Source organism: Cyrtonyx montezumae, unplaced genomic scaffold (assembly GCF_038088225.1).
Source record: "Cyrtonyx montezumae isolate F1298 unplaced genomic scaffold, pur_monq_1.0 scaffold_36, whole genome shotgun sequence".
Taxonomy (NCBI): Eukaryota; Metazoa; Chordata; class Aves; order Galliformes; family Odontophoridae; genus Cyrtonyx; species Cyrtonyx montezumae.
This window is the reverse complement of record NW_027072041.1, coordinates 1,448,750-1,466,179: the sequence shown is the minus strand read 5'-3', so window position 1 is coordinate 1,466,179 and position 17,430 is coordinate 1,448,750. Positions and strand designations below refer to the sequence as shown.

At 37.2% G+C, this 17,430-nt stretch overlaps 1 protein-coding gene across 1 annotated transcript in view; it reads left to right on the top strand.

Moving 5' to 3' along the window:
- Positions 1-17,430, top strand: part of CNTLN (centlein) — a 194,148-nt gene that overhangs the window by 30,797 nt on the left and 145,921 nt on the right. Inside the window, exons 3-5 of the mRNA XM_065745640.1 lie at positions 487-571; positions 14,714-14,848; positions 15,437-15,616. Of these exons, the coding sequence (XP_065601712.1) occupies positions 487-571; positions 14,714-14,848; positions 15,437-15,616 (400 nt within the window). The remainder of the gene's footprint in view (positions 1-486; positions 572-14,713; positions 14,849-15,436; positions 15,617-17,430) is intronic.

Genomic DNA, 17,430 nt, shown 5'->3' with positions numbered 1-17,430 from the left:
TGTCCTGTGAAAATTATAGATTATACCCATGTGTAAGATAGTAAGTGATAATACAGCCATCCATGAAGTTCTAAAGGGTTTTCATGCACAGAGAAATGCTGTCTGTTTCAAAGAAGGATTTCACAAATCTGAACAGCTTAATGTCACTATATTTCCAAGGAAGGAATAGCATTTTTCTCAGTCTGAAGGCAAGTACACTTTGTGCATGTTGGGAGGAAGGAGATAGATAATTTTAGCTATTTATAAAATGTGTTTTAATACCTCTTGCTTGAGTTTCTTTCCGAAGAAAGTTGTGTTAGCTGTTTACAGATGTAATTTGCTGTCACTTGCCATATGCTCGCTGATTAATTCTGCAAGGCCTGTCAGCTTCAAATAATTTAATTTTCTGTGTTTTAAAATGACATTCATTATCAGGACATGAAAAATTCAAATGATTAACTGCAAATTATGACTAATAAAGTGTCTTTTTTTGTTGTTTGTTTCTAGAGAAAAGCAGAAAGCTGAAGTCAAGGACAGAAAGATATTAGAAATTTTGCAAGATAAAGACAGCAAAATAGGAATCCTAGAACAGGTTCGTATTATGTTTTAATAGGGCAGTTAAGAAAACTTTCCACTGACATCAGATTTGTATTTATTGAAAGGTGAAAGTTGTGGGTGATTCGGAAATTATACATTTTGAAAAAATGTTAAACTCTGAGGAGCTGTTCAAACAGTTGATGTTTAAATTTAAAAACTTTCTGTGAGTTCTGAGAAGTTTTAGTGACTTGATGTCTCATTTTAGCGTAACGGAATGACCTAAATTTGTATTTTCAATTCTGACTAAGTTTGGGTTTGTACTTTAATAGTGCTTTGGAAAGATTTGCCATCCTGACAAATGCAGTAAGCAAATATAAAACATCTCTAGAGAAATGAGGACTAAACATTTAGTATCCTAACGGCAATACAGCCAATTATTTTATCTTTAACACATAACAGTATTTATTAGGTCAGTAGTTACCAAAACTAGAAGATTTCCAGAGATCCCTCCCAACCGCTACAATTCTGTGATTCTGTGAGAAACTGTAACATAATACTTACAGATCCAAAGTGTTGTACATACATGATGTAAATGTTTGTATTCTTTATTGAGCTTCAAATTTGATTACTGTGCATCACTGTAAAATTAAATGGGAAATGTATATTGAGCTAAGCTGTTGGCAAAACTGAAGAAATGTGAGCTAATTTTTTAAAAATCCGAATAATTCTGAACAGTAATCAAAGTTGCTGAATCTTCATAGGATTTGAAGTATATTTATGAAATCAAGCACTAACAAACACAAAATAAAGGCAAGAGAATGGCTTCTTTGTATTCATAACTCTCAAATGACTTTCTGTTCAAAACTTAGGAAACCAAAGTTTGCTTTTCAATATTACTAAGAATATTAATACGAAAATACCATAATTATATCAAGCCTTTTATGAGAAAGGAAAAAGAAAAGTAGGATTACTTCACAGATACTCTGTCTGTTAGCATAAACACAAAAATTCACTTCCTCATAGCTAAGGCTGCAGCTCCTAGAGGAAAAAGGCTGACTAATATTGTTTTTTTTGTAGAATCACTGATTGGGTGAGCTTGGTGGAAGGGGTTTCTGGAAGTCCTGTGGTCTACTCCATTGCTGAGGCAGGATTGCTTTTAGCATCAGTTGCCCAGGACCATGTCCAGATGGCTTTTGCGTATCTGCAAGGAAGGAGAGTCCTCTGCCTTTCTGTGCAATATGTGCCAGTACTTCATCACATGTACAGTGAAAAAGTGTGTTCTGCTGTTCAAAGGGAACTGCCTGTGTTTCACTTTGTGCCCATAATTTCTATTCCTGTCATCAGGCACTGCTGCAGAGAGCCTGACTGTCATCTTTGTATCTTCTCTTTATGTGTTCATACACACTGGTGATATTCCTCCAAGCCTTCTCCACACTAAGCAGTCCCAGCTGATGACTTTCACAGACATTTGTTGCATTCTCTCCAGTATGTTAATGTCACTTGTACTGAGAAGTCCAGCAGTGGACATAGCACTACAGATGTGGACTGACCAGTGCTTTGCCATGGGGAAAAGGTCATCTCCCTTAATCTGCTGATAAAATTTACCTCATGCTGCTACTGGTTATCAGTTTGCCTCAAGGGCATATTTCTGGCTCATGGACAAATGGGTGTCCTTTTCTGCGGAGCTGTTTTCTATCTGGGTGGCTTCCAGCCTGTACTGGTGCCTGAGGTTGCACTTTACTACTTGCAGAACTGTGCACTTCTCAGAATCATAGAATCATGGGTGTTAGGGAACCCATCAAGTCCTACCTCCCTTGTTAAAGTGGGTTCTCACAGTAGGTTGCTCTGAAAGCATCCAGATGGGTCTTGAATATCTCTAAGAGAAGGAGACTCCACAGCCTCTCTGGACAGCCTGCTACAGTGCTCTGTCACCCACACAGTAAAGAAGTTCTTCCTTGTGTTTGTATGGAACTTCCTGTTTGTGCCTGTTTCCCTTGTCCTGTCACTTTGAAAAGGGCGTGGCACCATCCATTTGACTCCTGGCATTTGAGATACTTCTGAACTGCAAAGCAGTTCCCTCTCAGCCTTCTCTTCTCAAAGGTGCATTGCTGACTTATGTCCAGCTTGCCATCTACCAGTACCCCCAAGTCCTCTTCTGTGGTGCTGTGCTCTAGTCTTTCATCTCCCAGCTCATATTGGTAGTGGGCATTGCCAAGACCTTGCACTTAGCTCTGTTGAACCTCATGAGGTTCTTCTGGACTCACTTCTGGAGCCTATCCAGGTTGTTCTAGATAGCATCTCATCTCATGTATGTGCACTCATGTTGACTGTGTGCACTGCTTAGTGTTACTCACAAACTTGCTGAGTGTCCACTTGATTCCACTGTCAGTATCATTGATGAAGGTATTAAGAACATTGATCCTTGTACTGAATCCTGATGGACACCACTCATTGCTGATCTCCATCTGGAACTCAAGCTGTTGACCACCAGTCCGGATGTGATTTTGCAACCATTTCTTTACATCAAAGATTCTACCAATTATATCTATATCTGTCCAATTTGGAGGGAAGGATGTTATGGGGTACTGTGTCAAATGCCTTCCTTAATTCTAGATGAATTTTATTTCACTTCCAATTGCTTTTACTAAGGGACTTTATTGTTTTGAAAAAGGGGGAGGTTGTGTAGGCAGTAGAATAAATTCCAGTTTCAAGAGCTTTCCTTCTTTTGACTTCTTCATAATAAGGCTTGGATAACCTGCTATCTGATGTCAAACACTCATGAAATGTTGTTAATCATCTTTTTATTTTGTATTTTTTTTTTAATTATTAATAGCCTCTCATTGCTGTAGATGTAATTTGTAATGTTTCTAGTGCTCATATGCACATCATACTTATTAAACAGCAGTGCACGGCTATTTCTGTGTTTCTACCCTATCCTTACCTGGAATAAAGCACCTGCAGAAGAAGCTTGTGGGACTTGAATGTGCTTTTAAGGAAGATTTCCTGCTGTAACTGCTTTTAGACCTGTAGCATACACCTCCATGAGACTGCTGTCTGAGTTTGAAGATCAATTTGCAAGCTCAAATTGAAACTGATCAGAAATCTGAAATTGTGTCAAATATAGTTGCCATCTTTAAGCGGAGGGAGGCTGGAAATGTAAATAGTACCAAGGAAGAGATGCAGCCAGAGGAAGGAGGGCTTAGCAACACAATGGGAAGAATTAAGTGGTGTAAAGAATGGAAGGTACTTTTTAGGTGATTGTGGCAGCTGAACCTCATCACAATAAAATGGTTTCATGTAGTTTCCAATAGTGTATCATTGATGGGATTGTGAAACTTGATGTCAGAGACTAGAGGTGTACATAAAAGCTATAGGCAGTGGTGGTAGCATTCTGACCTTGCCTCATCCAGTTACTGAGGTGCCACTGGACTGTTTTCTGAATTTGTGGAGTGTTCTTGGTAATTTGGACCCAGCAGGCTTAGAGAGCAAAGTAATGAAAAGCATTCTCAATTATTTTGTCTTTCTGGATTTGTTCTTTGTTCATCTTAGGAGAAAAGTTATTATTTTTGTAATCAACATGCAAATGTATTGCTTATGAAAGTGTCAGCTTTGACAGTAATAACACAAGAAATTGTATTCCATGAAGTACAGATAGCAACAGTTCAAACTTGGATGTTTCAGTCTACCAATCTATTACCTCTAGAAAGGTGAGATTGTCCAGTCATTTTCTCTTGGTTTTACCTTCCTCCTCATGCATCACAAAGGGATTTCAGTTGCAAGAGTAACATTTTTAAAATAACATTAACTTATTAGGAATTTGAGTGGCCACTTATCATCTGATTGTAGAAATCCATGCAGATTATGGGGGGAATAAAAAGTAAATAATGATTGATTCTCATAGATTTACATGTGTGTAAAGTGGTGTTTCTGATGGAAGCAGCAAAAAAAAAAACGTAGAAGGGGAACATGAGCTAGTTGTTCTTTTGTACTTTGAGTAGAGTTTATCTTGCATGCCTAGGACCCTCGTCAAAATGACTGTGAATATTAGTTCATATTCTTCACATAGTAAATGAGATACATATAGTTATTTACTTCTGAAATTTAATTTAACTTTATTTGTACTGAGATAATTCAACTGGTTGAATTCATTTTTTTGGCATATTACTGAAAAATCTTCTGAAGTATTTAATTGAGTGATGTGAGTAATACAGTCTTGAATCACTATTTAACTTAAAAAATCTTATTACTTTGATCATGGTAGATAAATTGTTATCCTGGTATTACTAACATTTTAGTTTTCTATCATTAAGTCATAGAATCAAAACAAGTTCGGAGAAGACCTCAGGTCCGACTGTCAACTTGACCTACCGAGTTTCTTCACAAACTTATGTACTTTAGCCACACAGAATCATGAAGCAGTAGTTAAAAACTTTTTCTCAGTTGTGGTATGTCCTTGCTACATACACAGTTTCTGATTTTATAGTTTTTATAACTAGTGTCTTCATGTGAATATATCATTTTCCTAGAATTTGAATTGCTCTTCTTCTGAAGGCTGATGGCTGCATATATTTCTTTTTCATTCTCCTTTTTGTTTTGAAAACATTTCCTGATCTATGTAATATATAATTTTTGTGTGTGCAAGAAATAGATCACTGGGTGCTGTCATCTGTTTTTTTTCTTTTCCCTTTGTCTCTCATTTAAAATAAAGTGAGATTTTGAAAGAATACAGTAATGTAACATAAACTATTAGTTGAGAGGACAACTGGAAATTCACTTTTTGCCATTCATGAAATCGATAGATTGAATTATCTTAATCTGTTTATCTTAGATGATGAAATTATAGATGAACAAAAGTAGTAATAAACATTTTTTGTCTTTATAATACTTCTAATTAATTAGGTTTCAATTTTGATCTGATGGAACTGAAACTGATCTTTTTGTCCTAGACCTTGTAATGTTTCAAAATCTTATCAACTGATTATACTCCAGTGTGGTTAAAGTAGTACTCTCCTCATTATGTCTACTTGAAAAACTTCATCTTATTGTGGAAATCTATATGTGGAAATCTATATTAAAACCTCCTTAAGGGGTCCTGTTGAAAGAAGCATCATTCTACCTTCAAGCATTAATTAATGCCAGTACATTTTTTCTTAAATGTTGCATCTTCACCTGACTATTTTTCTTTGCAATAAAATGCTGCTATTAGATTAAGACAAACATATACATACATATTGACCTTTCAACATGTTATTTACAGTTGCATATAACCCTGCTTGTGGAATGAGGGATAGGAGAATAATTTCAATAATAGGGAGTTTGGCTGATTGTGTCAGCAGTGATGAGATTATGTGGAGTTTATAAACTTTGCAAGGAAGTTTCTCCAGTGAGTGAGATTTATAGATTCTGCAATCAAACAATATCTGAGGACACTGACACTTTTTTTTCCTCAATAAGATCTTTTAACTCAAGTTGTACTTTGAAAAAAGGAACAATATTCAATATGGAACCCGTTTGTTTTACGTAGCCGTTGTAAAATTCACAGGTGAGTTCTTGTCTGCCTTTGAGCCTTCCTGCTTGCATCTTCTAGTTAGCATTCTCATAAAAGTAAGGGAAGGAAATCTAGTTAAGGGGGTGCTCTGAATAGGAAAAAAAACCAGGAAAGATGATTATATTTATAACTAAAGTAGTTGAATGTTTCTGATTCTGGTTTATTGATATGAGGCTACCTGAAGTAGATAGTATGATGACTGGCTAGTACTTGTGGGCTTGTAGCTTACTGCATTTTGAGGAAGGAGCTCTACTTAGTCTACTAGAGAGCAGCTGTATTGGGTGTTGGTACTTGTGTGCTGTAAATCCATGCTTGATTTTCAATAGTTTGCCTGAAAGTGTATAAAGCTTCTGCATCTTTCTTACTGCGTCTTCTTGTTCTTAATAGTGTTTCCATCCTGAAAAGATAGCAGCATTCAGATTGGACAGGAAGAAGTAGAGTATCTAAAGAAACATGGTGTTTATTTTCCTCAGCTGGTTCTATTGGTGTGAAATGCTTGATTCCCATGTTAGCACCATGCTGTACTGAAGAGGAATGAAGTGGGGAGATTTTTATTTTTATTTTTTAATTTTTTTAAGTGTTGTCTTTTGATGTCATTTGTCCTCTAGGAATTTGAGTTTGAAGAAATTTCCTGTCCAATTCAGGTAAGAATAGTTGTTGTTACATAGCCAGTTAGAGTCATGATGGGCAGCCTTATTCTTGAGATAAAAACAGATTTTAAGTGATTGGAAACTATGGTAAGTGTAGAATAGTCTCACTTCTAACCTGTTTTTAGAGTATTATTTTTGTTTTAGTGAAACAATTTTTTTTACACTATAGTTTTGAGAAGGTGAAGCTGAATTTTGTTCCTCCTTGAAGGACATTGTTGATGAGGAATCTTTAATTGTATCAGGATTTTTACTTGAAATACAGGATGATTTCCTCAAGTTCAAGACGGGAGTAGTAGAAAGAAGCATGCTGTGCCCTTTGAGTTTAGGTACTGCCAATATGAATCTGCTGACCACAGTTAAGAAGGAGCTTGTCAGAGGAGTTGGTCATAGCAACAGCTGTTCTTCATTTCATGCACCTGATCTGGCAATGTTGATGTATGTGAGTGTAAGGAAATTCTGCTGTGTCAGGACTGAATGCTTTTGGGTGTCCTTTTCTGCAGATCTCACAGTCATACACAGTTCCAGGGACAGAGACTTGAACTGACCTTGTTGAGGCTTTGCAGGTGTAGGAAAAAAAAACAACAACAGTTTTCTCATGATCATTTTCAGCAATGAAGAGAATAACTCATCTAAATAGATCATTGGTTTTGATTTGAAATTAGTGGGATGAAAGAGAGGTAGGATTTTATGTTGCCTGACCTGGAGGGTCTGGACTACTGCTTTGCATCATTTCAAAACATAGCTGCTGAGTAGAGAAGATGGACTAGAGAAAGAATCAGTAGGTCAGGCTGCACTGCTTTACTGTACAGTGTTAGAGATCCTATAGAAAATCTAATCTGTCTGGGTGTTGAGAGCACTATAAAAAAAAGGAAAGGGTTAAGGTGATGTAAGAGGCATGTGGCAAGATTGTCGTGTAGACTGCTTTGTCAGCATTGTATTATCTGAAGAGCTGCCCTTAGAGGAAAACAGGCAGGTTTTCAGCATTGCTGCCTGGTTTCCTAAATAGAAATCTGTTCTTGTGAAGGGACTCCTCTGAAGTGGAAGGAACTTGTGACTCTTGTCAACCGTTTATCTTAACTGTGCCGCAAGCAGTACTTTGCTTCCACAGTCACTACTAAAAAACAGCTGCTGCCAACATGTGTGTTACAGATGAGGAAAGGGTATGGAGTAAAGGCAAGGAGTAAAGAGAGTAGTGTAACTTTCTTTCTAATGAGTGAGCAAAAGAAAGTGCTGCAGGGAACTGTTAGGAGGAACTCACTTGGAAAGAGGTGGCACGCATAACGTTTTGTTGGTATTGTCATGTACTTATATTGCTGGCAAGAAATAGTTATTTTGCTGCTAGTGAAAGTGAGATGCCAAAGTTGCAAGGTTTCATTATGTCACTATATGAAATCCTGCTGCATTTCCAGCATATGTTGAAATACTAAGAAATTCTGTTGGGCAGTACAGTTAAGAAAGCAAACCTCGCTGAAGACACCAAATTAATCACATCAGGCAAGCCTAAAGAGGGCAATGGGGAATACAGTGTTTATAATGGATTATACTCTACGAACCTTACTTAATCTGTGGGTCAGGTGAGAATTCAGGCGCAAGTCCAGCTAGTGGCAGAGAAGCAAGTACATATGCCACATCTGAAAAATGATGTAATCTACTCGTATTTCTGATTTGCTTCTTTGTAAAACCATTTCACCTGATATTTTTGAAATGAAAGTGCTTTAAAAGATTTCCCCTTTTTCTTCCAACTGCAAAAAAGATCTGCCTTGTTTCTGCAGTGCGCAAAGGGTAGGTAAAAACATTTTAATAGATGACATAAGAGATTTCTTTCTTGTATACATCTATAATTTACTGTTATTTAATTGACATCTGTTGTTGGTAGAGGCTGATGTCTTCTGGCATCTCCATATTTCTTTTATTTGGTAAATCCTTAAAATTGTTAATTTTTGAGAGTTCTTGAAAGCACAGAATGGTATGAGAACAGATGTTTGATGGTGGGAAAATCAGGCAGCTTCCTGCACTTCAGTCCTCCTCTCCATGCTGGCTTTTTTGTTGTTCTTTTTTTTTTCCCCGTTAAGATTGTTACAGCTTAAGGGCAAATGTGAAAAACAGGAATGAATAATGAGATATTTATAATACTCTTACACAAGTTACATTTTAATCCACTATACACATCAGTTGTGTTTCTTCCTCCCCTGACTTTTCCTGGCCTTGTGAAATTCCAAGTTGAGCAGGTATTTGAATACAGGCATCCTATGTTAAGAGTGCTGTAAAGCCAGTTAGCATTGTCAGCATTTTAGTTTCGGAGTTGTATGGAGTAAAAAATAATTATATTTTGTATCATCAACTGCTAGCATCATTTTAACTATGTAAGGACAGCATACAGATTGCAAAATTCCACAGGTGCCATCTATAAAAAACTGATACCTTTTCATGAATTAATTACGTAGAACTTCTGTTTATCCTGCATCATAAAATTAAGACTGGATTTCTTTTAATTTTTTTTTTCTTTAGTTAGGGTTGTTTTTGTTTTTTTTTCTATGGGAAGACTGTATCTGTCACACTCCAATATAAAGGAGGGAGATGAGGTTCTTGAATTATGTGTATACCCGGCATGAGATTAAGAAGCAACGGTTCAAATGTTGGTCCGACCAGTTTATTACCAATATTGACCAGGGAGATGGGGAAGGTGGACAATGTTAAGAGTGATGGGGAAGGGAAGGTAAGTGATAGGAAAGAAGGAAAGAAGCAAGGGTTTGTACAGGGCAGGGAAAGTCACCAGCCAGGATCCTAGGGACGGTCCGAGGCAGAAGAGCAGGGGCGGCAGAAGCGGGGAGAACAGCAGCAGCGACGGGCAGCCCTGAGCAGCAAGCAGCTGTCCTGGAGAAGCAGCACCGGGTCAGCACAGGAGAAGCAGCGTGGGGAAAGTCCAGGAACAGTGTCAGCCAGCACCGGAGAAGCAGCGAGGGGTCAGCACCGGGAGAGGCAGCGAACAGTGATCAGCTCGTGAGGGTTCAGATGGTGGAACACCTCGAAGGAGCGGCGAGGTCCAGGAGAAAGCAGCATGTCTCAGGCAGCAGGCCCAGGAGGGAGTTCAGCAGCAGGGATCAGCTCATGAGGTTTCCGATGGAAGAACACCAACCCCAACCTCATGGTGGTCGATTCCTCTTTTATCCTCCATTTCTCTTGCCTGTGTGACAAATCCTGTGCTAGCATGCTGGGCAAGCATCTCCTGAGATGGCTATCTGCCCACGGAGATGAGTACCACACAAAAGAGTGTTCAGCGGCCACTGAGCTGCAGCTTATCTCTCTTTGTTGCCCCAGGACATGCCCATCTGCTTGTCCCTTAGACAAAGGATTTCACAACCCTTGCCCAGGACTAGCTTGGACATGTTCGGACATGTTCATCAGCAAACTTCAAGCCAATGGCATAAAATAATAGTCTCTTACAGTATCTTAGTGTGGTTGGCAATAGTATATATTCTTCTGGGTGTTCAGTTTTAGAAAAACGAAGAATAATGACGTTAAAAGATATAAAGAGAAAACTGAGAGCATGAGGAGGAAAGCTGTGAAGTGTTGCTGGTATATTAATTCTTACTAGGAAAAAAAACAGTTGGGAGGGAAGAGAGAAATCTGGGCGCATCGTGAGTCATAGTGAGTTGACCTCAAGTGGCTGATGTGGAAAAACAGATATTGAAAGTGGGGACAATATACATGTAGATGTTGAAGTAGAAATTTTGAAGAGATGCATTTTAAAATAGAGTATTTTCACTTTTATTTAACGAGCAATATACTAATGTAGCTAGTAAATTAATTTCACTTAAGATGTCAGTTTCTGATATCTTAAGTGAAAATTTACAAGTTTCTCTATTGTGATAACTACATCAGTTTCTTATTAATTCCAGTTATCTTATTTGTGTTCACTTTTATCTTCTGTAGGGTACATTGTAAGTGTACTGCTACACACTTCTGTAGTAGAGAAAGTGGAATGTATGTCATTTTATTACAGTAATAGATGGGGTCTTACATAGTAATGTAAAGGCCTAGAGGTTCTTTTTTTCTTTGTACATACTGTTGCCTGGCACATTCTGGCCATTGACAGTATAGAAGTGATAGTCTTTCTTCTCAGCTAAGCAGAAGTGTAACAGCAGATCCCTTTGGTTTTCCTTAGAGTTAATTCAGGTCTTCCTTGTATTTGCAAGCTTGTCTATGAAAAAACCTTTGCAAGTGTCTTATTTATGTTTAAATAAGTGCTCTAGGATGTCAACAGCCTCTTGAACTTTGCTGCTGGATTCAAACAAGCACGACTTGCAGAGCTAGTTGAGATTGTTTTTCTGTAGCATTAAGCTGTCTTGTATACTATCTAGACAAAAACAATAGATACTGTGGAACATGGTGAATTCTTGATTTTTTTTAATGTGACAGAGTCTGTCAAAATGCTGTCATGTGAAATAACTACTTGTACCTCTATTATATTTTCATGCCTTTATTATTATCCACACTGCTGGAAAGCATTGCAGTAAAAACTGGACCCAAAGATCTTTCTGATTTTGCTTTACAGGCGTATGTTATATATGAAACATATATATGTGTGTTAAGTATATGCATACACATGCTTATCATATGCTTTATATATATATGCATAATTTCAACACATGTAGTTTGTGTACACTAGAGCTGGAGCTGAACTTGGAGATTCTGTAGGTATATATTTGTGAATCTTGTACTCTATTAGAGTGAATTTAGAGGACTTCTAAAAGGGCTAAAAATTTCAGTATATACTTGTCCTGTTAAATGTTAAACAATGAAGTAATGAAGTAGAAGGAAGACACCAAGGAGCCACTATGTAGGTAACAGAATTCTGTTAGAACTAGGGGATTGTGAGGGAAGCAAGCAAAGTAACTAATTCTTTCGGTGGTAATACAGATCCATGCTTTTAAAAAGATGTGACTTAATGATTATTTGCCAGCAACAGTTTGTTCCTGTAACTGCAATAATGTCTGAACAGATATTTTGCTTTTTGAAGTCTAATGTCTTGTAGGTTCAGAATATGGAGTCTTTGGTTAAGATTATATTTCTTCTCAGTCTCTTTAATGTCAACTTAATGCATGCTGTCAGACTTGAAGTAAATCCATCCTACCTTTCAAGGACAAAAATACAAATATTCTTATCAAGGAGACAAGAATTTAAAAAATATATTAAAAACAGCAAAAAAGCAAGAACAGAAATGTGAACTGGCTGAGTTTGTTTTACATGGTTATCCAAAATGATTTCTAAGTAAATCAGAAAAATGCACGAGCTGTTTTTTATCATATCACCTATATGCTTTTATATGAATCAAATCTAAAATACTTTGTGTATTACTCTAAACTTGTCAGTAGTACTTAACAATTTCATTATTGGAATATTGTGAAATTAATGTAGCATATTCACACTGGTTTGTGGATGAACGATAGCATCCCGTATAACAAATTACTCAAACTAAAAAGGATCATAAAGTGTGTTATGTTTCTGAAGAAAGTGTATTATAAATTTCTGAATTCAGGCTTATCTTTATTTTGGAAGAAATGGAAGGATGATTATGAATGTCTAATTTTGGGAAAATGTTAACTTTATTCTTTTTATTCAAAATGCCAGTGCTGTAGAATGAGTCTCTGCAGGGGAGTTAGTTATATTATAAAAATAAACAATTGCGCTAGAGGATCAAGGTTTAATTACCAAGTAAACACTGTTTTAAATAGAAGCTAGTTCAGTATACTCACATTTTAGTTCTAACATGACAATTGTTTATAAAAAGGTGTATTAATGAAATCCTCTGAGTATTTTTTTGTCTGGTTGGTTGGTCAGTTTGAATTAATGTGTGAGGAAAAATTCCAGTATGTAAGAATGAGTTTTCTGTATTTTCTTTCACTTCTATTGATTTTGCTCTAATTTAATAACTTTTTTATTTTATTGTGTAAAAAATAAAATATCTCTCATGCCTCACTACACTATATATTCACTAGACTTTATCTGTTCATGGATTGTTTTTTTTGCTACACAGACTGGCTATATTGCATTCCCTTACTCATGCTGAACCAGTTTTAAGGTTTGTTCTTTCTTGAAAAATATTTTCTCTCTGTAGTGTAGTGTTTTCGATTTTGTAATTAATGTTGCCATATTAAGAACAAAATTTGGATAGAGATATTGTTTGGAAGGATAAAGAATTACTGCGTATAGAGGAATTATGTATACAAAAGATTTGAGGGCGGTGGTAGGAGAAATAGTAGAGCAATAAAAATATTTGCAAGAAAGGTGAGGAGATGATGTGTAGAAATAAGGAAGAGGTCTATACAAGAGAATCAGACATTTGTAATAACTAAGCAAAAGTTAAAGATCTCTGTAAATGATGTAATGGGTGAAGGCAAAGATGCAATCCACAAAAAGAAACCGTGATACATTTAATGACTAAGACTTGCTAAATACATAGATTAATGTCACTGCACATCTTCAAATTTATTTTTTTGATGTCTTACTGTCACAGTGGCTCACTAGTATGGCTTAAATGATAAAAAAGAAACAATGCCTTAATCTTAAAATGAAATATGTGGAATTAATGCTTTTTATGTATTTAACTCCAGGAATACTGAAAAAAGGAGTTGTTTTTGATGTTGAACTAGTAATCAGATGTTTCAGTGCAGTACCTAAGAGGACAGAGGAGAACATTTATATCTCACAGAGATACTGGTATTCAGAACAGTATTTTCAAAATTGCCCAGTCTGTCTGTGAGGATTGTGGATAGCTTACTTGTGTAGCATGGATGCTGTGGATTCCAACAGACAGTCAGTGTACAGCATGTTGAGCAAGCTCTGCCTGCCTTTTCATAGCTTGTAATAAATGGCTTGTATTCATGGCTTCTACCTTTAGCCTGTATGTTTCTTTTGTAGGTGAATTACTTAGTGTTTATTGGTGACATAGGTACTGTTTGTCCTAACTTTTACCTGCTGGTTTAAAAGCAGTGGTTATTGGATGCAGTTTCAGCTATATTATTTGATGCATGTTGTGTTTTTGCTTGTTTGTTTATTTAGTTTGTTTTGTTTTTCTTAATATGTTTTTGTTCTTTTTCATGTCAGACATTGCATGAGGCAGAATTAACCATTTGGAATTTTCGAGCCTTATGAAGATATACTTTATTTTGACTGCTATAATCTGAACGTGTTTCATTTAGATAGAACTGCTTTACCTTTAAAATACTGTTTTTACCCTGAGACAAAAGCTTCTTCCACAGTTATAGCATTACCATGATGAAAGTGATGTGTATAAATGCTATTTTGATTACTGTAAGTGGCACAACAGCATGTGGATTTAAAACATCCTCCTGAGGAAAAATGTGGAGTAATACTATATATATTGAACTGGAGATGCTTTAATGCAAATGTCTTAAAAATTAAATGCAAGAACTTACACAGAAAGTTGAAATTGTTTTTTCTAATAGCATTGAGATTTTACTATGTGGAGTACAGAAAACTTGCCTATGTTCAACAGAGTTGACAAGCTTGAGCTGCAAATTCAGTTAGACATAATTCCTTCCCTACTATGGTATGTCATAATCTTTCTGGCTTCCTCTCTTAGTAATTTTTTCTTTTCATGAATTTTGGAGATTTTTCATTTCTGTGTTGTGTTTTTGGTGTGTTTTAAGTGCAAGTCAAAACATATTTTTAATGTAATCCTCAGCCACAAATATAATTTGTATAAATGACTGTCTTTGTCTAAGCTTCACCGGATAATTTCTCTTCATTTGTGCACATAACTGCTTTTTTGTTCTGTAGCAGCAAAATTTAGTTCCCCATTACTGTGTTTTATGGTGGTGGAATTTTGGGCATGGTTGAAATCGTAAAGAAATGAAAAGAATGCTATAAAATTGCATATAGTAGATTTTTACATAACATAGGTCTAAAATGGTTTCAGTAAATGCATGTTCTTTTTAAAATTGCTTCTTTTCTAGCAGATTTTTTTTTTTAATAGAGACTCTCAGAACAGCAGCAAGAGATAAATAACTTGATTCAGAGAAAAATTGCTGTGGATGAGGAAAATGCCTGTTTGAAGAATGAATTCAGTAATTTGAAGCAGAAATTTAAAGATAAAAGCCAAGAACTTAAGGTATATTGACTAGTACATAGTTTTATAAGACTGTAGCTTTGAAGTAGTTCTTTAAGCAGTGTCAGCCTTTGTGGCACAGAAAGTGACAAGCTTGGAGAAAAAATTGCCTTAGGCCTTGCTATACCTTACCATTTGCTCACATGCGAACTCTGAGGAAGATGCTTTAAAGACAAGAATCCAAGCTTTATAACTTTCAGATAAATAGTTAATGATGGAAATGGAGCAAAGAAAGTAGGAGTGTGAAGATGTGGCTTCTTGTAATTAGATTCTGATGGGACTGGCATTATTAATTGATAAAGCCGAGGTCTGGGAGGATATGTCTGTGTGGGTCTCAAAAATAGCTGGGGACAGCATCAAAGGCAGCTTGATCAATTAATGGGCTCTTTGCAAATGTGTACTCATCAAAGCTGTCATCCAGCTAAAAAATATGACCCTTCCACCTGCATGAAAGAGGCCAATAAAAGTACACAGGTGACCTTGGCCATCAAATATAGAAGAAGCTGCTGTGAGGGTGAAACTGCACAGTTTATATTTGCTGATTAGTTCTCACTTTTTTTGTTTATCGGCCCTTGTGGTACTGTTCTACAGGACACTGAGGAGTGTGCACAGAAGAAGGAAGAGCAAAACAGACTGGTTATAAAAAGCCTGGAGGAGGAAAATAAGGGATTAAATGCTTGCTGTGCTGACCTGCTAAATGACCTGGAGAAACTGAGGAAGCAAGAGGTACAATGGAAAGCAGAAAAATCTGGCAGTGATGTCAGAATAAAGGTATGAAGTGGAGTGGATTTGTGGATGTTATTTCAGAAATAACTTCTCCAGACATTTTCACTACAAGTTATTTTCTTTAAATAACAAGTTATATATTCAAATCTACCAGTGGGGACTTGCATTCATTTACATTCCTTCACTTAAGACCCACAGCTTTTTAAAAATTGATGTTGCAAAGCAGGAATCTGACTTCAAATAGTCATCTTAAAATGTAATCATTAAAAAATAAAAGATACTGTATTTTAAAATAAAATATATATGAAATAATAAAAGCTTAAAAGTATTATCCATTCACAATTTTTTTTCTCAGTATATTATTTACTTGCCTATGATTTCGTTGCAGCAGACCTGATATTTGTTTTGGAAGAACACATTAAAACTTCAACTGCAGTTTTGAATAAATTGTGTTCTAAACTCCAGAGGGCTCCCCTCTGTGGAGGCCTTATTATTGAATATACTATACTAAAAAGTGATTTCCATTGTTTGCGATAAAAAGAAAAAGGAAATAATTGGGTACATTGTACAGAATGTTATATCTTTTATTTAAATGTTACTTTATCCTTTTAGGAGAGAATTGGCAATTTATTTTTTAATTTCTTTTTTTAAGGAAAAGTTGCAAAAATGGCATCCGAGTTTTTGAAACTGGCTTACATAAGAGGCAGTGGATACATTTATTAAAATGGCTAATGAATTCTCACAACACTTTTCTTATACTACCAGTTTCATTACTGATGTCCTTACTGGCTTAGTGGACTGGGGGAGAACACGATGTAGTCTACCTTTATTTCAGCAAGGCATTTGACATTGTCTCCCCTTATAAGAAAGCTTGAGGAACTGTGGAATAGGTGAGTGGACAGTGAGTTGGGTTGAGAACTGGCTGACTGGCAGAGCTCAGAGAGTTATGACTGGCGGTGCAGAGTCCAGTTGGATGCCTGTGTTTAGCAGTGTTCTTCTGGGGTCATTGCGGGGTCCAGTCCTGTTCAACATCTCATCAGTGACCTTGATGAGGGGATAGAGTACACTCTCAGCAAATTTGCTGATAATATGAAGCTGGGAAGAGTTGTTGACACACTGGCAGGCTGTGCTGCCATTCACCGAGACCTGGACAGGCTGGAGAGTTGGGCAGAAGGGAACCAGATGAGGTTTAGCAAGAGCAAGTGTGGAGTTTTGCACCTAGGGAGGGGGATGACCCTCTGGAGAGGAGCTCTGAGGAGAGGGACCTGGGTGTCCTGGTGGATGACAGGCTGGCCATGAGCCAGCAGTGTGCCCTGGTGGCCAAGAAGGCCAGTAGGATCCTTGCACTAAAAAGAGGGTGGCCAGCCAGTCAAAGGAAGTGATCCTCCTCTACTCTGCGCTGGTGGGGCCTCACCTGGAGTACTGTGTCCAGTTCTGGGCTTCCTGGTACAAAAAAGACAGGGATCTCCACAAAAGAGTCCATCTGAGGGCAACAAAGATGATAAAGGGCATGGAGCACCTCCCTTATGAGGAAAGGCTGAGAGACCTGGGTCTGTTTCTGCCTTGAGAACAGAAAACTCGGACCTGATCCACATCTATAGATACATAAGGAGTGGAAGGCAAAGGGTCTAGGCTGGACTCTTCTCAGCAGTGAGTGGTGATAGGATAAGGGGAAATGGCCACAAACTGAAGCACAGGAAGTTCTGCACAAATGAGAACTTCTTCCCAGTGCAGTGACGGAGCAGTGGCACAGCTGCACAGAGAGGTGGTGGAGTCTCCTCTGGATTCGTTCCAGACCCACCTGGATGCCAACCTGTGCAACCTGGGCTAGGGAGCTGCTTTGGCAGGGGGTTGGACTC